We start from the raw sequence: 24,191 nt of genomic DNA on the forward strand, positions 1-24,191 counted from the left end.
TGTTGTCAATTCTTCAAATAATTTTTTATTATTAGCATAATAGTCATTAAATTCTTCAACAGATTTAAAAATTTTTATTTCAGTAATTGGTTTAACAACGTTTATTTTTTGTTGAACATTTTCACTTTCATTTATTTCTTCCTCCTCTGTTTCATTTATTTTTTTTATTTTTTATTTTATAATAAATGAGTATAACAACTAATTCATTGAAATCTTTAAAGTTCACTAATTCAGAATTAGAAAATATTTTAGAAAATTTTGGAGACGGTTCTTATCCAACATATATGCAGAATGTGAAAGAGTTTTCCAGATTGTTGAATGAATTTAAATATAACGGACCAATTACTAAAAAGGCTATAATGAGATATTTATATCCCAAAAAAGTTGAAAAACAGGAGAATATTCCTCTTTATGGTCCAGAGGACCTGGGCTCAGAGAGCCTTGAAACACCTCCTGAATATTTTGAAGAAAAAATTAAACAAGATGAATATTATAACGATGAGATTGAGAAATTGGAACAATTAAGAAATGAAATAGATGAAAAAATTAAGGAATTGAGAAATGCTGAAAATGAAGTAGAGGGTTTAATGAATATCCCGGCTTCAGAATCAGCAGTTCAGAAATCTCATGAAGAAAGATATAAAAATTACTTTTTGGAATCTACTAAAAATTTATTAGATGGTGATATTGAAAACAAGAAGAGAAGGCACAAAATTTATTCATAAACATAAGTTACAATTTATTGACGATGGAGATTATCCATGTATATTACTTCACCTCCTCTTGATTCTGAAAAATTCAAAAAACACTGAAAAATGTAACATATGCAACAAATACGATTAAGAAAGAAGACCATGATATTTACACAAATTATTATTTAAATAAATGTACAGGTGTTGATAAAGTTTTTGATTTGTTAGATAAAATATCAAAAGAAACAATTGGTACATATAAAATTTTATGTGATTGTGGTTTCATTATTGAAGATACCAATAATGTTTCATATGAAAGAACAGCACCGAAGGAAGACGAAGTGGAAAGGTCTATACCATTCGTTATTAAGAACATAAAGATATGAAAACTTATAAACATTATATTTATTCATTTATTTCAGAAAAAATGGAAGCAACCCATAAAACATCTTCTCATCATTTTTATAGCTATTCATACATTCCTTTTCAAAGTTGTGAAATTAAATAAGACAGGAATTAGATTTAATGTATCAGGGTACGCATTCTTGAGTAAATTAAAATGTATTCGTCACGTCGCAGATGATAAAAATTTATGTGTTCTTAATTCATTTTATGACTTTAGCCCTGGACTCTCTGAGTCTCGGACTTTAAAAAAATAAACTTTATTTTTATTTATTTTTTAATTTTTATTCTTACATAAATGAACAAAAATGGAACAGCTAAAATGAATGATAATCAAATAAGAGCCGAAGGTAGAAGGTTATTTAAACGCTTCTATAACATTCCTGATGGTGTTAATCCTAAAACTCGTAGAAGTTATTTAAATGAAGCCATAGATGCATATGAAGGATTTGACATTTCATCAGAAAGTGAGAGGTTAGCAAGAATGTTAAACGTTAATATTGATTTTTATTATTGTGACCCTCAACCAGAAGACGTAGACATTAACAAGGTAGACTTTCCATTAGTGGATTCAATAATGATAGATCCAGAATTTGAAACAGTAAATATTTTATTAACACAGAGTCCATGTGGAAAACTTCACGCTGACAGAATAACAGACGTTGAAGCACTCACCGGCTATAGAGTTTGTCCATATTGTAAAGAAGAAGTTTATTCTATCCGTGATGATCCAGAAAGGAAAAACCAAAGAAGATTTTTAAAGCATTGTGAGAAATGTAAAGAAAATAATGGAAGATTAATTCAAGACGTTCAATTGCAAAACACACAACAACCATATGCACCACATATCACGAAACAGAAGATATATCAATGGCTATTAGCACATAATTTGCAGGAATATTATAAACCAACAAGATATTATATTACTTTTGACTTCGAAACATTAGAGACTAAAGAAGAACTTCAACTTTCTGAATGTGCAACTTTGAACGCTTACTTAAAACCATTTATGGTATCATCAACGGTTAAATTAAACGATAAAACATTTACGAGGAATTTTTGCTTAACATCAAGTGATTCGTTCATCTCTGATTGGATTGAATTTTTATTTTCAACCTGTTCATTAGTTGCTAAATCAAATATTGAACAATATGAAGAATTAATGAATACATTAAATGAGAAACAAAAGGAAGCAATGAAAGAGCTTTTAGATGAAGAATTTAATAAAGTGAATATCATTGGTTTTAATTCAGGAAAGTTTGATTTAAATTTAATTCTTCGTGATTTAAATACTGCAAAATGGAAGATAAAATCAATGCTGGGTTCTTCTTCTCAATTTAAGCAAGTCATAGTAAAGAAAACAAACTGTCCATATGAATTAAGATTTATTGACATCAGAAATTATATAGCGGGTGGAACATTAGACCAATTCACTCAAGATTTCGGAAACAATAAATCACGTGTTAAATCCTTTTTCCCTTATCAATTCATCACATGGGAGAATTACGAAGATGAATTATATAAAAAGGAACCATTCACTCAAGATTCATTTTATTCAGCATTAACCCAAGAAACAATATCCGATTCAGATTATCAAATATATCTCAATGATGCTAAAAATTTTGAGAATAGATTAGAATATTTTATTCATTATTGCAATAAAGACGTTGAAATTATGATTGACCCAATTGATAAAATTATCGAAGAAACATTTGTTTATAAAATTGACATGCTTCATAATCTTTCTTTATCATCGAATGCTTCAATGATTCGTTACGCGTTAGCATATAAGAACTTCAATCCTAACGAAACATATCCAGAAGAAGAAAATGTGGAATCAAGTTTTGAATTAACAAAAAAGTATTGGAAATATAAAATTGAATCATATAAGAAACAAGATGAAAAAGTAGAAAGGGATACTAAAAACAATGTTTCAATGGATGACTATCAATACTATCACGATTTAATCCTTTCATCTAAATGCAAAATGTGTGGTAAAGCGTTTACATATGCAAATAAACCAACATTGGATAGAATAGATAATGAAAAACCACATACCAAAGAAAATTGTCAGTTAATGTGTTGTTATTGCAATGTCGTAAAAGCAAATAAAGATGAAGATGTTCAACGTTTAAGAATCAATTTAAGAATTATGCATTAAAAAATAATTTACCAATGACTTTAGATTCAGTTGAAGCTTATCACATTCTCCGTAATGGAATTACTGGTGGTCTATCAAATGTTCAACATCGTGTTAATCTTAAAGGAATCACGCACATTAATAAACTTTCATATAATCCAGAAACTAAAACTGTATCAAATGAGGACACCACCAACATTATGACTCATTTCGTTGGTGTTGATTTTAATTCATTATATCCTTCATCATTTTCATCTAATCCTCATGATTTCATTCAATATACTGACCATAAAATGTATATGCCGGGAAGATTGAATGGTGTTTATCATTTGTGATACAGCAACAAAGAAAGCAAAAGCACTGGGAATTATTAAGAAGAAAAATACTTTATTCGTGGCTGAAGTAAAGGGTCACATTGATGAAAAATACATTAATGATTACATTAACTTTTTACCGATAATAAAAACTTAGATATTATCACAGATGAAAAAACAATTGGCAGTTTTATGTATAATTACATGAAATCAAACAATCTACCAGTTGACCAGAAACAGAGGAAATTAACTCAGTTAGCATCAACACACAACCAATATCAACCATTTTCTTCTTATTATCTTTGGTATCTAATAGACAGATTTCATTTTATCATCGATGATATTCAATCAATTTTAACATTTACGAAAAACACTTGTTTTAATGAATTTGTGAATGAATTTATGAACGAAAGACAAAAGGCTGAATTAGAAGGAAATAAAGGAAAAAGTTTATTTTGCAAGATTTCACTTAATGGATCATATGGTTACGATGCAATGAATACACAAAATTACGCAAAGACTAAAATAATGAATGCACAGAAGGCACGCGTTGCATGTATGTCAAATAAGTTTAAAAACATAAGAGAAATAGGTGAAGATACATATCAACTGATGCTTAAAGATAGATTTTATAGATGTGATACATGTTTACAAGAGGCATTCTTCACTTTAGATAATGCTAAATACTGGTATTTGGTTTCATTTATGATTTTATGTATAAATGCATGGATGTTAATCGTTTTCATTTCATTGAAGGTGATACTGATTCATCTTATTGGGCAATCGCTGGCGATCCAAGTCTTCCTAACACTCAAGCATTTCAAGCAATTGTTACTGATAAACAATTTTATGATAAAAACATTTTCAAATTCGCACCATTTGATTTCTTCTGTTTTGATGAGAAATTTAACCTAAATTAAAGAATAAAGCTGAAGAAAAAAGCACATGAGAAAAAATTATTGGGTTTAGCAATTGAGAAACAAGGTGATAACATGGTTGCTTTATGTCCTAAGTGTTATACATCATTCAATGTTCAATTGATGGAAGTGATTTTAAAAAGATTGCACAAAAAATGAAAGGTGTTAGTTTACGACAAAATAAACAATTAACACCTAAAAATTATTTGGATATAATAAATGATAAATTGATATTTGATGGTCAGAATATTAATTTACAACTTAAAAATGGGTCAATGACTCGCTTAACAATTGGTAAGACTGCATTAACAGGAGCACACCTAAGGCTGTGTATGTTGTGAAAATGGATGTTGTATGCCATTTATTTAATAAAATACCACAGAAGAGACAAAAGGAACCGTTAATGATGGTTTTGATTCTTGATCAAAGAGGTGGCACCCTTAAAACATTGATTTTATTTATTATATAAATGGATAACGTACATTTAAAAAATTTAATTGATGATTTAGTATTTAATCAAAATTTTCTTAATTATTATGATTTAAAAGCATATCTCCAAAAATATGATAACAATATAACGGGTGAATAGGATTATTATTATCCATATTATAAAAATGAAATTTTGAAATATCATGATAAAATAATTTCTAAAATTAAAGACAAAATTAAAAATAATGAATATATAAAGGGAAAAACTAAATCACAACTTAAACAGTTGAAAGATTTCAAAAATAAAGTATTAACAGAAGAAGATATTGATGAATTATATAAATTATATAATCCTGAGCCACAAAAACCAAAGCCAAAGAACAAAAACAAAAGGAACAAAACACCCAGGTCCTTCAGACCATAAATGATGCACAAGCTTTAATTTATGATTCATTAGTTAAACCATATTCAGCCCGACTTTTAAATGAAGATCAACTTTTGGAATTCATCCTTCAACATAAACTCGAAGCGGGAAAGTATATCAAACCTTTATATACAGCATATTTTAAAACAAAATGAATAGAATACATCCAGAATTAATGAAGGAAGGAATGAAATCCAAAATCAAAGCAGAATAAAATTAAACCACTGACAACACCAAAACCTCCAACGACAGTACCTCCTCCTCCTTCAGTTAATCCTTCATCATTCACTTTATTATATCCATTTCAAACATTTAAGAAGCAAAAAGATTTTAAAAAGGATTTCAAGATATTAAATAAACCAATTGACCCGAAAATTCAACCATTAAAGGAAAAATTTAGTCGACCTTCATTTGCTCCATATCCATATTCATACGAAATGATCATCTGGAATATTCAAAAGGAAACGTTACTTATTTATTTGCCATTAACATTAACACTAGATATTTATATTGCATTCCGGTGAAAGGGAAAACAGAACAGGAAACAAGAAGAGCTATTCAATACTTACTAGATCATGAAAGAGTAGATAATATACAGGGGTGATGGTGATAAAGGATTTCAGGCAGCTATGACTCATTATTTCCCACAAATTAATTTTTACTTTTCATCCTCTCCATATACGTTTCATAATAAAATAGTTGATGCGGTAATGAGAACTCTTAGAGATGCGTTAGGGGTTAACGGTCAGATATACTGGGATGGAAATCATGACTCCATCATACAGCAGTTAGTATATTATTACAATAATACATGGCATAGAACTATAAACATGAAACCGGTGGAAATGAAAAATGATATTTCAAAAGAATGGGAATATATTAGAAAGCAAATGGAAAAAGTTAAATGATGTTAAACGTGAACAAATTAATTCGGGGCTCATGAATTTTAAACAAGGAAATAAAGTTTTAATTCATCTCGATTATGGAAAAACTGATAAATCAATGACAAAAAGAAGACGAAGATTTGACACAATAGCTGAATTTGTTAGATATATTAACGGCAATGCATTAGTTGAAGTTGACAATAAATTAATAGAAATTCCGATTTATTTTATTACTCCATTATATTTAAATAATATTTAATTTTTTTTATTTCGTAAGAAATGAGTGACAACAAAGCAGTCAAGAGTCCAGACAATGAATATAAAAAGAAACTAAACAGAATTAAATCAAAAATATGCTATTACAAAAAGAAGTCGCAATGCGGTGGGGTTGAAAACGATAAAGAAATAATCGAAAAATTAGAAACTTACCGTTCAATCATTAAACTGAGTGAAGCAAAAATAAAAGAATTTAATAGAATAAATAAATTGGTTGGAAGAGATGAATTTAATAAAGATGAATTTTTAAACTCTATCCAAATTTAATTTTTATTCCTCTTCGACAACATCTCTCTTTCCATCATTACTGCATAACCACATTTTCTCAATTTTAGTGGTTTGTTATTTTTAACATGTTCTTGCATCATTTTTATCATTTCCTCCCTTGTTATGATTCGTGGTAAATTTTGAGCTTGTGGGGTATTCATTTATGATAAAAATAAAAATTTAAATTATGCCGTTCTAAAGTTTGTGACAACATGACATTTTGACAACAACATGGGTTATTCAATAATTAATTATTTTTGAAGAACTGAAGGGGTCACCAGGTCACCAGGTCATTTCACTTCTCTGAAAAAATGAGACAACATGACATTTTGACAACAACATGGGTTATTCAATAATTAATTATTTTTGAAGAACTGAAGGGGTCACCAGGTCACCAGGTCACCAGGTCATTTCACTTCTTTTAAAAAATGAGACAACATGACATTTTGACAACAACATGGGTTATTCAATAATTAATTATTTTTGAAGAACTGAAGGGGTCACCAGGTCACCAGGTCACCAGGTCATTTCACTTCTTTTAAAAAATGAGACAACATGACATTTTGACAACACAGGTACGAAAAGAGGAAGGCAAAAATAAATTCCAATCATACTTTATAAAGCTTCATTTACAGGTATTTCATCGTCAGTAAATGAATCCTCATTATCGTTTGGTTCAACCTGTTTATATAATCCTTTCATTTCTTCTTTCAAAACATAACACCATGTTTGTTTACCATCTATTCTTACCTGTTTCCTATCACATTTATCCTTAATACTCATTTGAAAGTTTTTGTCTTTCATGTCTGATGGTTTGCAGAATAGAGCATTTTTACACGTCATACCTGCACATAATTCATCATAATGTGTATTTATCCATTCATCTAAAGGATTTGTTGATAACTCGATTAAATCTTGTTTGGCTTCAGTCATCGGAATGATTCGTACATTAAATGATGAAAGGTCATATTGCATAAAATATGTTAAAAGGTTATCATAAAATTCCTTTGTGCATGAATCCATTAAATTCTTGAAGTAATCAAATTGACCCTTGAATTTACCATTAACTCTTAAAACTACGTATCTTCTGTCTCCAACTTCAATTTTGACAGGGTAAACGTTATTAGTTACGAAAATGAAGTTTGCAACATTCTGAGCAGTTCTTCTGGGTTGATTCTTTTCATTAATTCTAATCTCATTGTCCGTAATAATTGATTTCAAAGCGTTGAAGTTTGCGAGTCTGTCTTCACCTACATTCTTGAGTTCATTAAGTACAAGAAACATTTTATTCTCAACTACTGAGTTGAAATTACCCGTTAGCTCACTTATTTCAGTAATGTTTTTACATGAATAACCAGCGAGAAGTTCAGAAATAATGTCTGTAAATCTGTTTTTACCTGTTCCCTGAAGTCCTTTCAAAATAATTGCTGTTTCATTCTTGATTCCAGGATGTTGAATCATTGATGCAATCCAGCCGAGAAGGTATTTATACACTTCATCGTTATTATCACAAATGGCTTCTTTAATGAAATTCATAAACATCTCAATTTTTGAGTAATCTACTTTTTCGAGAATGTTGTATTTATAACCCTGAAACGTTGAGAAAACATCGGGGGAATCAGATTTAAAGCAAACACCCTTAACGGTTAATGAGGATAATTGATTTAGTAGTACATCCCATGCTGTTATTGTTTTACCTTCTTCTTTAAATAATTTAATCATTTTAAGTGACTCTTTCATGTTTGACTGAAGAACAAATGATATTTGATTCATTTTGTCATGAATATTATAGTCCTTTTGAATGAAGTATTTGTTTCCACAATCTACAAAACGGATGACACGTGATAAATCCTCAATTACTTCAGAACTGTTTTTATACTGATGATTTTCAGACTTGCGTCTAATATCTGTTATCAAAAACGAGTCATCAAGTTTTATATCAAATGTTATTTTTGGCTTACGTAATAAAGGTAAAACATATTCATCATAATATTCCTTTTGATAAAGTTTTAGAATCTTCACCAAAACAAATGGAGAAGTCATTAAATGTGCATATCTACTACGTGCTTTTTCAAAATTACTTTTTGCATTTTCAGTTAAACTGCAGAAATTATAAACGTTATCGTATGCTTCATTAATTAAATGATCCGGTAACGAATTAATAGCTTGAAACAGTGTGAATAATGTTATTTCTTTTTCTAAATTCATGTTTCCACCATCATTATGTACTTCAAAATCACAGATGCCATCAACTATGCTCTGAGCTAGTTTATCGTCAATGTTTACATCTTTGTTTTCATTCATTATACTCTTTATTTCTTCGCTCTTCTGTTCAACTCTTACCTTAATATTCAAATCATTTAATATATCATTCACTGTTCTGGTTAATGTTGAATCATAACTTCCACGAATGAATGAGTATGTAGTGATTGGTTCTGATGCATTCTTGCGAACTCTTGAATCAGCCATGACTACTAAAGAACGTTTTGAATCATCCATAGAAGTCATTATGTCAATATCATAATCATTGCAGGAATAACATTTAATCATTCTGTTCGAAACTGCATAGAAGAAATTAGTGTTGCAATAAATGTGAAGACCTCCTGATGCGGTTTTAACGATAACATCTTTATCCGAAAGTTTTGATAAAATGTCTTTTCTAACTGTTTCTTTAAGTTCATCATTGTACGATTTATTGATATCAACATCTATAATCGTTAAATTTGAAATTTTATTTACTAATAAAGCTGTACCAGTTTTCCTTCCTCTTCCTCCATCATGTTTGAGGTAGTTATGTAAATCAATCATGTTTTCACCAATTCTTTCGTTGAGGGTTTTAGTTTCTGCACAACTAATTCCGCAACTAATGAATCAATAACTTTTTCATCAGAAACGATAAAGTTGCTGTTGTTGTTTGTTGCTGTCATTTATATAGGAATAAAAAAATAAAAATAATTTTAAAACTAACTTTATTTTTGGACTGCATCAAATTTTCTGTGATGTTGTCAAAATGTCATGTTGTCTCATTTTTTCAGAGAAGTGAAATGACCTGGTGACCTGGTGACCCCTTCAGTTCTTCAAAAATAAGTCATAACTGCCTTCCTCCTGTGATGTTGTCAAAATGTCATGTTGTCTCATTTTTTCAGAGAAGTGAAATGACCTGGTGACCTGGTGACCTGGTGACCCCTTCAGTTCTTCAAAAATAAGTCATAACTGCTTCCTCCTGTGATGTTGTCAAAATGTCATGTTGTCTCATTTTTTCAGAGAAGTGAAATGACCTGGTGACCTGGTGACCTGGTGACCCCTTCAGTTCTTCAAAAATAATTAATTATTGAATAACCTAAATCATTTACTCACAATATTTTTGTACAAAACGACCCCAAGCTTTTAACTTCTTTTCTGTAGTTCATCCATTACTTCATTACCTAATTAATTACAGACATAAAATATATTTAGTTCATTCGGTAAGCCTAAACCCTTTGGGTTAAGTGTGTTCATTGAACTCTATACCATGCGAATACAGTCATAAATGGCGGCATGTATTCTTTACTTTGTCCCGTTGTTTGTGTATATCCTGAAACGAAATGTGTATGGTTTCCTTCTCCCTGAGTGTCACTCCAGTAACAATTTATGGCAAACTTAACGTCGTCTTTAACATCATATCCTTTACCTTTTGTCATTCCTGACCAATCCAATATCTATGCTTATGCCAACCTGCTTGAGATGTGCTTAAATCTATGTAGTGACTATGTGCAGGTAAATTTTCACCTGAAATCGTTTTACTTCCCCCTGTTTCCTTTGAAGAGTTTGCACATACAAAAACCTGTCAACTATTTGTTCCCATGCACCAACACCAAACATTACTTGAGGACCTCTTGCATCCATAGATGTATAAATAGAACCTACTGGGTTCATTAAATCAAACATATGAGATATTATAGGATTGTCTCTTTTGAACTTAAAATATAGTGTAACTATTTCAGGTTTCTTCTGGTTTGTGTCAGAATATTTTTTATAATATAATCTTATGTTTTCAGGGTAGGTAAAATCTTGACTATAATATTTATTTCTGTCATCTGTATAATAATATACTATTCTCGTTTTTTCTATTGCATTATATCTTTTATATCTATAATAATCTAAATATAATGTTAACTTTTGTTCATCTACATGTGGTGTTCTGACATCATCTCCATAGTCATAATAATATGGTGCTGGAGCTGGGTCAGGCAATGTCATATCTGCCATTTCATAAACTCTTAAATATTTCTTTTGTTCGTCTCCATATAAGTTTAAGTAGCAGTTGTTGTCTAATGGAACTTTAACTTGTGTGCCATCATTCTTTTTATAACTTACATACATTTCATTGTTATTTTTCGGAATGAGTTTCCACCGTATACCATTTTTTAAGGAGTGTACAAACTGCCATCTAAAATATTTATTTTCTTCATTGACAGAAAAGTCGCCAACAATAGTTTCAATATTTTTTGTTCCTATCAAACTTTGGTATATTTCGTTAACATATTCCTTATCTGCTTTCTTCCCTAACTCATCATTAACATATGTTTTATCCGCTTTAAGGTCTAAACATCCTGAAACCCATCCTGTATCAGCTTTAGTTTTTAAAATCTTTGATGTCCATTCATGATACCATTCAACCCTTTCTTTAATTTCTTTATCTTTTTCATCAACGTAAACCAAATTTGCCTTCTTCCCTAACTCACTATCCACATATTCCTTATCTGCTTTCTTCCCTAACTCATCATTAACATATGTTTTATCCGCTTTAAGGTCTAAACATCCTGAAACCCATCCTGTATCAGCTTTAGTTTTTAAAATCTTTGATGTCCATTCATGATACCATTTAACCATTTCTTTAATTTCATTATCTTTTTCATCAACGTAAACCAAATTTGCCTTCTTCCCTAACTCACTATCCACATATTCCTTATCTGCTTTCTCCATTATGTCATTTAGGAAACCTTTTATGAATTCCTCATTTAAATTAAATCTTCCAATCTTCAAAACTTTAGGAAATGCATTTAATGCGTAATATCTCTGTTCTTCTGGTGGAATTGATGTTATATCATCTGTTATTCCTTTAATTTTTGAATTCATAAATAAAATTTCTTTTATATTTGATATCACTGCACCACCTTTGCAAACGAATTCGAAATGTTCATTTTTCAATACTATCTCCAAATCTCCATATTTCAACCTTTGCGTTTGTTCTGCCGTCTTTGAATTATATGCATATATGGCGTATGTAATGGTCTGAGGGACCTGGGTGCTTTGTGCCTTAAGTTGTTGTGGTTGCTGTTGTTTAATCATTTATTATGATTTAAAAATAAATATTTAATCCGGTATCTCATCACCTATTTTTTCTATTTGAAATTGCCATAATATTTCATTCATGAATTCTAAATCACAATCAAATAGGTCAGTTACTCTAAATTTAATATTTGATAAATCTTTTGAATGAAGAATAAATGAATTCCCAGATAATTGAAACGGATATGATAAAGAAAATATGTTTAAGTTGATGGATAAAATGTTTTGTATTGATGGGTAAGAGTTATGGTCTAATGTTTGATGTGAAAATCTCATTGGGGTATTAACTTTATCACATTTGATTAAAATGAAATTGGAACCAGTGTCAGAATACAAAACATCCCCAACATCTTTTTCAAAATTTAATATCCCCAACAATGAACGAAGATGAGGAGTACAAAATTTAATTTTCAGCGGGAATTTAATAAGGTTATTTATTTCATCAAGTTCAAAAAGTTTATCAGGTTTTGATTTAAAATTTTCTTCATACCATACGATAAATGATTCATTTAAATAACTTAAAATCATGTTAATATCCCATTTCGTTATCACATTATTTATATACATATCATACGTTTTTTCATGGTCATCTTTAATAAATGATATATAATCTGAAGGGTCTAAAAGAATGGGATTAAATTTACCACTCACAGAAACGAGAGTAACATTATAAATTCCGCTAACTGTTAAATTTAATTCACAGTTATTATTCGAAATAATATTGATAATTGACATTTTTATTACGATTAAAAATATGGTAAAGCGTTATTTTCCAGTGATAAATAAAACTAGGATAAGATTACCTCAAGAATTCATAAATTCAACGAATAAGAAATTCATTCATGTTATAAATTTTAGTGTTTTCAGAAAATATGAGTCGATGTCATATTCATCAACAGGTTATATTTCATTTCATTCAAATTTAGTTCAATCAAACCCATATAATGACCATTTCATAAGATTTTCAGATGGTATTAAAAATGTAATTGATAGATTAAAATATGAACAGATTGACAATATCGAATTTTTGGAATTTTGGTTTAAATATCCTGATGGAAAAAAGATTGAAGTTAAAGATAAAGCTGATACTATAACAAAAACAATTACAATGACCGATCCAGATAGTGGGGAACAAAAAGAAATAAAACAAACGATAGAAACTGGTGAAAGGTCAATTATTATTGATTATGATTCAAAGGATTATTATTCAATAATGTTAATGCTTGAATATTAAATGGCCTTAACAAAGAATTTTTCAAGTGATATTTTATATTCATCAACTATTTTATTATAAATATCATTATATGTTAAATGAAGTTCAGTTGTTGTTCCGTTCTTTGATATCTTAATTGTGCTAATATCCTTTATAGGATTTATTTTTGCAACTGTTCCGCAGCATGAAACCTCATCATCTATGAAAAATTGAATCTTAACGTCTGAATCTTGAACATCACAAAGAATGGCGATAATGTGAATTAATGATTCATAAGGTAAAATAATTAAACCGGATTGATCAATTAAATTTATTATTGAATCATAATTATCAGTTATTATATCACGGTAAATTTTCATTAATTCAGAATTAATGTCTATTTTATATGGCGCATTGCGACTGGAATCGTAGATTCCTGGGTTCTCGATGTTTGATGAAAGAGGTGGGGGGTATGTTGGATAAGTGGGAATTTCAACAGGTTCTTTACCGGGTTCAGATAAAATGATTGGGTCTCCATTCTCATGGTTTTCTTTATTTTCCTCCTCCTTTTTCGGTAAGTCACGAGTTAATAAATTTGGTTGAGTTGCTGACCTTGTTAATTCAGGACTAACATTAACTTTAACATTTTGAATAATTCGTGATTTATCATCATTTACGTTATAACCAACCGTAATCTCTGCTTTTGCGTTAGTGTTCTTTTGACTAGTGAAACGTCTTCTCATTTATAATCGAATAAAAAAAGAAAAATATATTTAAAGTTTTATTTAGTTGTTACGGTAATATCCCAAGGTTCATCCTTGTTTGCTTATACTTTCTTTGTAACTGCACCAATTATGTTATTGATATTGCTTTGAGTTTCTTCCAGTCTTATTTTATCATTTACAATATCTTTAATCATTTCATTACATGCATTCTTAAAACTATCTGATTTTTCTAATTTACGTCTATCACTTTCTTTAATTAAATCAAAGTTATAACCTTGTTGAGAATAAAGTGGTTTCTTTATCAATTCCTTGAACGCTTCTGAAAGTGAAGATGAAGAAATTCTTGCCACTTGAATTGGTTTAAATTCTGCTTTCATTGCTTCTTTCTGTTCATTGAACACTGGATCGAATAAAGCAACTTTAAAGAATTTCTTAGCTGGAATTTCAGGTCTAATATAGGGTGTCCAAAGGTGTGTTTAGCACAAACCTGAATACTGCGAATAGAAATAAACAAGTTACATATATATAAAGTTTATTTAAATATAATCACCATTGGATTCAATCACGCGTTCGCAGCGATCGATCCAGGCTTGAAAGACACGCTTTAAATCATCATGAGAAAATTGCTCAAATTGCTCTCTTACAAAATTTTCAAGATCATCTGGACTCGCGAATTCGCGTCCTTCAGCTCTCTTTTTTAGCGTGCCGAATAAATAAAAGTCAGAGGGTGCAATATCAGGTGAATAAATTGGGTTTGGAACAACTTTGACATTGTTTTCCACCAAGTAATTCATTACCTTATGACTTTTGTGAACTCTTGAATTATCAAAATGAATTGCAAACTTTTGTTTTTGTTGTTTGGATTTCTCAAACTCATCAGAATTGATAATTTGAGTAAGAACATTGTCAATTAGATACTGAGCATTCATCGTATTAGGTTTTTGAAGAATATCAATTGCGATGATGCCATTCACGCCCCAAAAAACCGACAACATCATCATTGGTGTGTCAATTTTTTTCTTCGGGAATGTTTGCGGATTTTCATCCTTCGGGATCCACATGATTTTGGCTTCTGTTGCATATTGAAACCAAGACTTGTCTCCTGTTACTAAAAAGCGAAACTTCTTGGATTGATACGCACCCAATATAGAGAGGAGCTCTTTCGAAGATTGGACTCTAGATTTTTTTTAAACTGAATTAAGGTTGTGCGGAACCCAACGTGTATACGCTAGTTTGTAGTTCAAATAATTGTGCAGATAATAACTGACTGTTGTACGTGGTATCTTTGTCATCTCCTCTATCCTTCTGAGTGATGCTCTTGGGTCTTCATCTAGCGCTTGAAGAATTGCTTTGATTTTTCTTTGATCCGGCGATTTTTTGTCAATTTTTATGATGGGCGCCTTTTTGTTCATGAAGTGATACATCCTAACATGATACGTTACAGTGGAATAGCTAGGAGCATCCATACCGAAGCATTTTACCAATGTCTCGTAGATTTTTTTACAGTCTTTGCATTTTTTTGCAAGAGCGAGGATGTTTTCTTTATGATTCATTAAAAAAATGAAAAAAATCCCGCCAAAATTTCCCGCGAAACCGCCTCTTGTCTCAAAATTCATTTTATATCCCGGCATGGCGCCAAAATACAACATACTCATCATATACATATATTCATATTTTTTATTATATATTTATAACCAGCATATATCTCCTTTAATAGTCTCATATAGAGCGCTGTGCTAAACGCACCTTTGGACACCCTATATTTGCATATTGACCATCAAACTGATTAACATATCGTGGTAATCCATCCGGTCCCTCTTCAACAGCATTTAATTCTTCATTGAAATAAGAATATGGAATAAGATGGTATGAATACATTGGACCATTTTCACCTTCTCCAATGTATTGTTTAACAGCTTTTCCATTTTCATCAAATTGCATAGGATAACATTCATTATATGCTTTACGTTTAGGATAATCAGATACAGTTAATTTATAACCATTTATGACTTTAATATTACCTTGACCATCAGTAACGAAAACTTCATTTATACCATCAGGTTTTCCATTTGGTCCTGTAATGTCTGCTTCATGTGCTTCCCAATTTGGACCATGACGTTTGGCATATGCTTGAGCTTCTGGTAATGTTAAAACGTTTCTCATTTGTTTAACATCCTTTTGAAGACCGGCAACAATGTGGACTAATTCTTTCATTCCATCTGGAACTTTCATAGTTCTATTATAATATGCACCCTTTTTGTTTGTCCCTTGTTTTAATGGAACCTGTAGAAGATTTGCTATTTCTGTCATGTTTAATTATAAATAAAAAATAAAAATTAATTATAAAAAGTTAATCAAATTTAACACCTCCTTTATTTAAATCAACTATTATTTTTCCATGTTCACCTAATTGCTGATATTGTGTGTAAAGTTCATTAATGCTCATTGGTAAATTCACTTGATAAAGCATAACGTTCAACTGTTGACGACTAAAACCACTGAAAATGAAAAGGGTGGACAGGTTTGATTTAATGTTTGTGCTTAATGCTTTGAAATATTGAACAGCCATAAAGAATGAACACTGAATGTGTCGACATTGAGTTAATAACTGATTAAAATATGATTTCTCATTTGTTATTAGTTTTGATTTCACGGCATCATCTAGAAAAATTAGTGAATGCAAAAATTCTCTATCAAAATTTGAAATAGAAAGTGTTTCAAATAATTCATCCCGTTGTTTATCAATAATTTTATCCTCTAATCCTTGCTTCTTGATTGTATTATATAATTCTTTATACATTAAAAAGTTTTTTAAATAATCTTCTGCTTCTTCTTGTGATAAATAAATAATTGGAATTTTGATTAAATGCTTTAAAGATTCAAATGTATCATCTGAAGGTGAACCTGAACGGTTGATATAAATTAACATATGTGAATGGGGGGAAGTGTTAGCAATAATGATAATTTGTTTTAATATCGTTAATGTTTTACCTTTATTTTGTTTACCAATTGCTGCAGTGATTGAATTTAAGTAACATTCAGAATATGGAATTTTCATTAATTTTTCCTTAGATAGAGCATTTCTATTATCACTCAATGCTTCATTAATCATATCATCTACGTATGTATTATATACATCTGTTAATTCTTCAGAATTTAAATTCATTTAATCAAAAATAAATTTATAATTTTAAACATTTCTATTCATCAATATTTCATCATATGAACTTCTATACTGTGGTGGTGTACCTGTTGGATGATATTTCAAACCTTCATCCGGTGTCCATGTCCAATACGTAGTCCTAGTAAACCAAACCTGAGGAGGATTTGTCACTTTTGAACAGTAAGTGTCATTTTCACCTTGAATGATTGGATAAGCTTTCACTTGTACTGTAACTTGTGAGTTGAAAGTTTCTAATCCATCAAAGAATATACCCGCTCCATCACGTTGAACTGGAATAGTGCATAAGAATGAAGTTTGGTCTTTCCATGTTCTAGCTAATGGCGTGCCATTATCATCATTCAGTGGTCTAGTTAATGAGTCCTCGTATTCTTCTGTGCATTCATTCACTCCATCTAAATCAGAAGCTTGAAGCATACGTGTAAAGAATATGTCACCCACTGTGGTCATCGCTTGATCGGGGAAGTTTCTGGAATCTATAGTGACCTGAAGACCTCGAAGCATTGGATTTTCTAAAACTGTTCTTTGCATTGCATTCTTTGGAAATGTTAACACAACATCTGTAACATTATGAAGAGCGTATGAGAAATCTGAGCTAATACCTTCAGGAGTGATGCAACCTCCATTTAGTGAACGAACGTCAATATGTTGAGCTGGAATCATGAATGGATCTTCCTTACTAAATAAACGTGGTATTGCTTTAACTGATTCTTCAATTAAACCGTATCCTGGTGTAATGCATTTATCCTCTAAAACTTCCATCTTTGTGCATGAAATAATAACGTCATCAACTGTTGCGTCAGCAGATGTAGCGGCTAAGCTTGTAATTAATTTGGCAGGAAGTCCGATTTGTTGGAATTTGCGATCATATTTATAAACATGATTCATAATCTTTTCATAATTTTCATCAGTTATCTTTTCATAAACGTAATTTTGTAAATCAGCAACTCTTAACGGGTCAACCTGACAAAATACTAAAGTATCCCTGAAAACATAATATTTAAGAATGATTTCACCAAATGATTTAGGATAATCATCGAACGCCTGAAATGCTAACAAATCGTTTACCGGAATAATCATATCAAAAGTGATATCAACTTCTTCATTTGCTTTCTTGAAAACTTCTGAAGGGTCAATATATTTACCACATACTGAGTTATCATATTTTTGAACATTATTATATAACGAATGAACAAACTTTTTAACTTTCCTTTCTGATTTTGGTTTATGTTGCAAATGCGAAAGATTCACGGGCGCAATCCATCTGAAGATAACCGGCATCACCTCTTTCGGTTTCTACTTCTAATTGTTTAAAGCTTTGATTTGATGATTTGTAACCAACGAATAAACGCATGCATTTAAAAGCGGCATCACATGTGAAAGCTTTATTTGAAACTAGGGTTGCTTTAACTTTGCGTTTAATATATGTGTCACCTAATTGATTCACATCATGAGCCGGATTTGTAATTCTTAAATGAGTTTGTTTATCATCAAAATATGGAGCATCAGAGTCATAGCATGAACTTTCAAGTTCTCTATAATATCTTCTACCGTCATTCTTTGCGAATATTTCATTTATCTTTTCAAATGAATGAAACACATTTCCATTAATTGGTTTAGTGTTTGGCACCAAATAGTTAGTCGTCATTTATTATTAAATAAAAAATCAAAATTAAAAGATGAAAATGAATTTTTAATTTTAATGAAATAATCAACTATGGCTGCAGGTATATTTAAGAAACTGTGGGATAAAGTAAAAAGAGGAGCGCATAAAGTTTGGGAAACAATGAAGAAAGGAGCAAATTGGATATTTAAGAATATAAGAAGCAATTAGTGACGTTGCTGAATCAATAACACCAAAAGCTGCCCCAATAAGAGAAATATTAAATAAAGGAGAAAAAGTTTATCAAAGACTACAACCGATACTAAGATAAAAATAATATTTATTTTATTTTTCCACTATTTACCTCCTATTTTATTAAGTATTCCTTCAGCAATTCCACCAATTGCGTTACCTGCTTGTGCTCCCATCGCCGGATTACCTGCTTTAGTACCTAATACTCCACCTATGATAGTTCCTGCCGTTTTCGCTACTGGTGCCAAAAAGTTTGCAACAGGTTTAATAACCTTTTTATAAACCCAACCCGCAGCTTTCTTAATTCCATCCCATAATTTTTTAAAGAATCCTGCCGCCATTTCTGATTTAATATTAATTAAAAAATATATTTCATCACTTATATTCTAATTTTTATTTAATGATAAATGAAACCGATTTTAAAAATAAATGAAACAGAGGAGGAAGAAATAAATGAAAGTGAAAATGTTCAACAAAAAATAAACGTTGTTAAACCAATTACTGAAATAAAAATTTTTAAATCTGTTGAAGAATTTAATGACTATTATGCTAATAATAAAAAATTATTTGAAGAATTGACAACATGTAAATTGAATAAAATGTTTAAAGTTGATGGATTCAAATTTCAAAAATAAAAGGAGTGGTTAGTTTGAAATCTATTCCTCAATCAAGAATCACCTCATTAATGAAAATAGATGATTTAACAAAAAGAATAGAAGAGATTGAAGAAAGAATGAATCAAATAATTGATTTCATAAATTCAAATAATCATTAGCTTCTTAAAGTTCAATGTTGATTCTGAGACATTAATTTTTAAAGTTTATTTTTCATTCATGAGGTCTTTGATTATGACTCCATTGATTCCATTCAGGATTTAAACAATGTTTAATTAATCGCGGAATATCTGACATCATCTATATATAGCTTCTTTTATAAAAGATGAAAAATAAATTATTTTAAAATTAATGTTAATTTTTTTAAAAAAATTTATTTCATTATGTATGGGTTGAGTGTAAATGTCTTACAATTTTGAAAATTTTTTAAATCTTGATTTATTCAAAAACGTAAGAATCAAAACCGTCAGAATCATACATTTTTTACTTCATATGTTAAAAAAAATGATACAAAATCGTTCTATATTGTATGAATTCTTACGTTTACAAAAAAAGTCACACACCCCGCACTCATATACTACTTTCCCGAAAAAATGTTACAGCACAATTTAATGTCTTTTCCACTCAAGTTATTATTTGTAAATATAAATCATTAGGTTATTTAAAATACAGGTTTAATCAAATTTCAATTCCATTTTCCATTGGAGATCTTCATGATAGATAAACCTTATTAGGCTAGATATCAATTATTATCGATAAGGAAACCAATCGATAACAGATGCTTCGGATTGGTAACCGTTCTTTCAAAATCTAAAAAAAAATTTGAGTAAATTTTATTATAAATAAATGATCTGATATCTTTTTATAATTCAATGTAGATTCAATGTTTTTTCCAAAATCCTTCAAAAATTTTTATTTGAAATTTTGTAATAAATGATCCTCTAGGTATAAACTTTGTGATTCATTGTAGACAATAACCGCTAGTAAAATTTATTTGATTCTCAAATTTTTATATTTCTGAAATTCCGAAAGAACAAGGCATCACAGACAAATGATACGTCATTTTTTTAACTTCCAATTAACCTCAACTCTCAAAATATTTTTTTCTGAAAAATCTGAATTCGTAAGACAAATTGTGATATTTACAAACTTAATATCCAAGATATTTTTGCTCTAGTCACATGTGTAGCTTGTGAATATCATAAAATGACCTAAATTGAATATCGTTCATAACAATACAATTTTTCTCATTCACAAATTCATGAATTTGTAGTTTATAAATCTTTCATATTCATTTAGTTAAATTACAAAAGAAATTATTGTCATTTTTTTAAATTGAGTTTTCTTCTTTTTCTCAGTCAATTTAATATAAATCACCCCCAAGAGCTGGAAAACAAGCCAAGCTTCATATCTGAACAAAATGAAGATCCAATTAGTGAAAGTGATACGAAATTTAATCGAGATATTGTCTTTGTTAACGTATCGCATTCATCTTCTTTAGGACAAGAGTACTTTTATAGTTCAGTTACCATTGACAACGCTAGCTTTACGAATTGTTTTGCATTTGGGAAAGAATACACAGGCGCTTGTGGTGGAGCTATTAACTTAGCTTATTCAATGTGTGTCATTAAACAAGCAAATTTTGAACAAAATCAAGCTGCTGATGGAGGCGCCATTTGCTTCTTTCGTTCAAACTCATATCTTGAAGGTGATCAATCAGATTACAAATTTTATTTGAATAAAGCATTCAGATCCGGTGGCGCTATCTTTTGTGAAGGATTTACTTTACCCGATCAAAATATTAATAAATATAATTTGTTTATATTCGATTACGCATTCACAAATAATACTGCATACCAGACAGGATGTGCTATTGCTATTGAGAGTGATTCAGAAATTTATTTCGAAAATCTAATTTTTCGATACAATCAAGCTGGTGACCAAGGTGGTGCCATAGCTTGTTATAATTCCAAGTTAAGCGTCTTTAAATGTGCTATTCAAGCAAACATTGCTGGAAAAGGCCTTATTAGAGAAGATACTTTGAAATTATCAGCAATGGAAGGTAATTTTGCCCTTAGATTTAGAGGTAGAGGTTGTGGTGGTATTTCATTCATATCCACTGAAAAATCGCGTCAATTTATTTCTCAAGAAAACTGTTTTTATAAAAATAGGATGTCCAATGGCTTTACAAAAGCAATTGGATATCCTGAAGGAGAAGATGCAGGTAACGACTACATGCTTGAAGATAAAGTTTACTGGCAATCATACAAAGACGTAGTCGAAGATCCGAAAGCAGCATACGTATTTATCGGAAATACTGATAATTTCACGAAACAAATTTTTCAACAGCTGAACTACCAAAATACAGAAAACCTCGATGATAAATGTAAAACAAATGGTTTTGAAGGAGTCGAGACCGCAACCCATGCAACAAAAGATACTACATTTACCACAAGTTCTAACAATGATAATGGCCAAACAAGTTCCGTCCCTAATCCTACTAATTTTGCATATTTTGCCACTCCAATTTCACGCCTTCCTCAGAGAACAAAATTATCATTGAAAACGTATCCAACATCAAATGTTAATATTTGGAAAAACAGATCTACATATTCAGTTGCTGCAACATTCTTCAGAATACCCTTCTCAACAGTTTATTCTACAGCTTTTTCAACACCTCATTCAACAGCTCACTCAACCCCACATTCCACACCCTTCATAACACCTGTAAGATCGATTTCGCCACTTCCTGAAACACCCAGCCCAACAGATAATCCACTTACAACAAAGGAGGGATATTACTTCACATATATGAACACTGATACATCTCTTCTCACACTCAGCAATACAACTACGAATATTACAAGCACAATCACAACAGTTTTCACATTTATTTCGACAGCTATCAGAACTTATCAAGATAACACTGTTAAAATTGTTTACGACAAATCTATCACAACAATCGCCACAAATCTTGAATCCAAAGCAGATTATACGCTTTACTATCCATCATTTACTAAAACTTGGGCAGTTACTTATGCACAGGCACAATACACGACAAATACAACAGTGAAATATATGTCGTTTGTAACTAATATGAATGATGTATTATCAGCAACTTTTATTAGTACAAATAATTCAATAATTCAAGTTGACGAAAATTATACTGGTAATAATATTTGGGCTTACATAAGAATTAGTACAGCCACAGTAACTTATACACTTGAAGATAATACAAAATTAAAGCTAACAATGACAAATTATGCATATATTCTTTCAAATAATAACAGCTTTTCTGCAGGATATTATACATTCACATATGGGTCAAGTACCACACTTACTTCATCATTGAAAATTGGTTTTAATTCAAGCACATTTGTTCCTATTACTATTCCAACAGCAACTTTGCAAGAACAGAAATTTGATCCAAAAGATCCCGAAAAACTCAGAACAGATGCAACGAAATTAACATTAGTTCCACAAATTGCTGAAACAACAATATCTGGTACAAGTTATTTCTCTGGATATATAAGAGCTTCAACAAATACAATAACAATTGTAAACTATCCAATAATAACAACTCATTTCACATTTATTAATAATAAATATGAAATGACGCAATTTACAACTCTTGCTGAAACATTTTCAAACGTTTCAGAAGGTCAAACATTTGTCACGTATCTTTCGATTCAAACAATTTATCGCACTAATACAATTACATTTATTTATATTGATACAACTACAATTACTGGTACAAATGTTTACGCACTTAAAGAAACTGAATCTTCTTATTTTTCAATCAATCCAACTGGTACCACTTATGCAATTGTTAGTTCAAATCTCTCCACCTCAATAGAAGCTCTTCCAACTAATTTCACATTTAACAGTCCCGTATTCGCATGGACATCTACATTCTATCTTCCACCAAATGGAAACAATAGCAGTGTTATTTACACATTCACACAAATAATTTCAACATTAACTAGTGTTGTTACAATATTACATGTTCCTGAGCTTTCTTATGATGGAGTTAAAATTATCGAAAATACGAAAGTTATTACTGCTTCAAAAACAACAATTAAATCTCTCGCATATACAATCTCTACTTTCGATGAGTCGCAAATACCATCTTTAACATTTTCCATACCAAATTTCAGTATACCTTCCACCTTAACTACTGTTCCATCCTTAACTTATTCATCATTACACACTGTAACACAGAAAATAACATTCCATTACTCAACTTCCTTCTCAACTAAAACTATAACTAAGATCTGGATGAATATATCTGTCTATAAGTCGACATTTTTGGAAGATGGCAAATACGCATACACAGAAACAAACACAATTACTAAAGTAATAACTGGACTCGTTGGTCAAGTGACTATTTCAACTGTTATTAATACTTCATTTAGTGGAATGACGGAATTTGTTACAGAAAGTGGTTCAACAACATTAGTTTTAAAATAATTAAGGCATCTACTGTGACATTAGCAGAAGGACATTCATATGCTTACGCTAACACTTCAACTACTATATCGAGTACCA

General features: G+C 30.3%; 9 protein-coding genes and 3 pseudogenes across 12 annotated transcripts, besides 4 other annotated features; 4 read left to right on the top strand and 8 right to left on the bottom strand.

Moving 5' to 3' along the window:
* Positions 1 to 153: 153 nt before the first annotated feature.
* Positions 154 to 17,759: a mobile genetic element.
* On the top strand, positions 2,770 to 3,643 carry TVAGG3_0239570 (annotated as a pseudogene). Its single transcript has one exon. A coding segment is annotated over exon 1 (874 nt).
* Positions 5,051 to 6,461, top strand: TVAGG3_0239580 (annotated as a pseudogene). Its single transcript has one exon. A coding segment is annotated over exon 1 (1,411 nt).
* TVAGG3_0239590 (uncharacterized protein) lies at positions 7,483 to 8,467 on the bottom strand (the record flags this gene model as incomplete). Its single annotated transcript, XM_051227622.1, has 1 exon — positions 7,483 to 8,467. A coding segment is annotated over one exon (985 nt), but the record flags the coding sequence as incomplete, so codon positions are not given.
* TVAGG3_0239600 (phage tail repeat-like family) lies at positions 10,801 to 11,617 on the bottom strand (the record flags this gene model as incomplete). The annotated part of the gene is made up of 1 exon (XM_051227623.1): positions 10,801 to 11,617. A coding segment is annotated over one exon (817 nt), but the record flags the coding sequence as incomplete, so codon positions are not given.
* On the bottom strand, positions 13,307 to 14,011 carry TVAGG3_0239610 (uncharacterized protein; the record flags this gene model as incomplete). The annotated part of the gene is made up of 1 exon (XM_001323448.1): positions 13,307 to 14,011. The coding sequence occupies one exon, from the start codon at positions 14,009 to 14,011 to the stop codon at positions 13,307 to 13,309; it is 705 nt and encodes a 234-aa protein (XP_001323483.1).
* Positions 14,450 to 14,477: a terminal%2Cinverted (terminal inverted repeat of Mariner transposon ID:TVAGG3_0239620).
* Positions 14,450 to 15,753: a mobile genetic element.
* On the bottom strand, positions 14,530 to 15,657 carry TVAGG3_0239630 (annotated as a pseudogene). The gene has a single exon. A coding segment is annotated over exon 1 (1,128 nt).
* Positions 15,726 to 15,753: a terminal%2Cinverted (terminal inverted repeat of Mariner transposon ID:TVAGG3_0239620).
* On the bottom strand, positions 16,097 to 16,303 carry TVAGG3_0239640 (uncharacterized protein; the record flags this gene model as incomplete). Its single annotated transcript, XM_051227624.1, has 1 exon — positions 16,097 to 16,303. A coding segment is annotated over one exon (207 nt), but the record flags the coding sequence as incomplete, so codon positions are not given.
* TVAGG3_0239650 (uncharacterized protein) lies at positions 16,344 to 17,159 on the bottom strand (the record flags this gene model as incomplete). Its single annotated transcript, XM_001323447.1, has 1 exon — positions 16,344 to 17,159. One exon carries the CDS (start codon positions 17,157 to 17,159, stop codon positions 16,344 to 16,346), a length of 816 nt encoding a protein of 271 aa, XP_001323482.1.
* Positions 17,760 to 18,399: 640 nt separating the features above from the next.
* Positions 18,400 to 18,822, bottom strand: TVAGG3_0239660 (uncharacterized protein; the record flags this gene model as incomplete). The annotated part of the gene is made up of 1 exon (XM_051227625.1): positions 18,400 to 18,822. The coding sequence occupies one exon, from the start codon at positions 18,820 to 18,822 to the stop codon at positions 18,400 to 18,402; it is 423 nt and encodes a 140-aa protein (XP_051112611.1).
* A 311-nt stretch (positions 18,823 to 19,133) lies between these two features.
* TVAGG3_0239670 (N-acetylmuramoyl-l-alanine amidase family) lies at positions 19,134 to 19,370 on the bottom strand (the record flags this gene model as incomplete). Its single annotated transcript, XM_001323446.1, has 1 exon — positions 19,134 to 19,370. One exon carries the CDS (start codon positions 19,368 to 19,370, stop codon positions 19,134 to 19,136), a length of 237 nt encoding a protein of 78 aa, XP_001323481.1.
* Positions 19,371 to 21,260: 1,890 nt separating this feature from the next.
* TVAGG3_0239680 (pectin lyase-like family) lies at positions 21,261 to 21,808 on the top strand (the record flags this gene model as incomplete). Its single annotated transcript, XM_001323445.2, has 1 exon — positions 21,261 to 21,808. A coding segment is annotated over one exon (548 nt), but the record flags the coding sequence as incomplete, so codon positions are not given.
* A 70-nt stretch (positions 21,809 to 21,878) lies between these two features.
* On the top strand, positions 21,879 to 24,113 carry TVAGG3_0239690 (uncharacterized protein; the record flags this gene model as incomplete). The annotated part of the gene is made up of 1 exon (XM_001323444.1): positions 21,879 to 24,113. The coding sequence occupies one exon, from the start codon at positions 21,879 to 21,881 to the stop codon at positions 24,111 to 24,113; it is 2,235 nt and encodes a 744-aa protein (XP_001323479.1).
* Between the last annotated feature and the right edge of the window lie 78 nt (positions 24,114 to 24,191).

This window comes from Trichomonas vaginalis, chromosome IV (genome assembly GCF_026262505.1).
Source record: "Trichomonas vaginalis G3 chromosome IV, whole genome shotgun sequence".
NCBI lineage: Eukaryota > Parabasalia > Trichomonadida > Trichomonadidae > Trichomonas > Trichomonas vaginalis.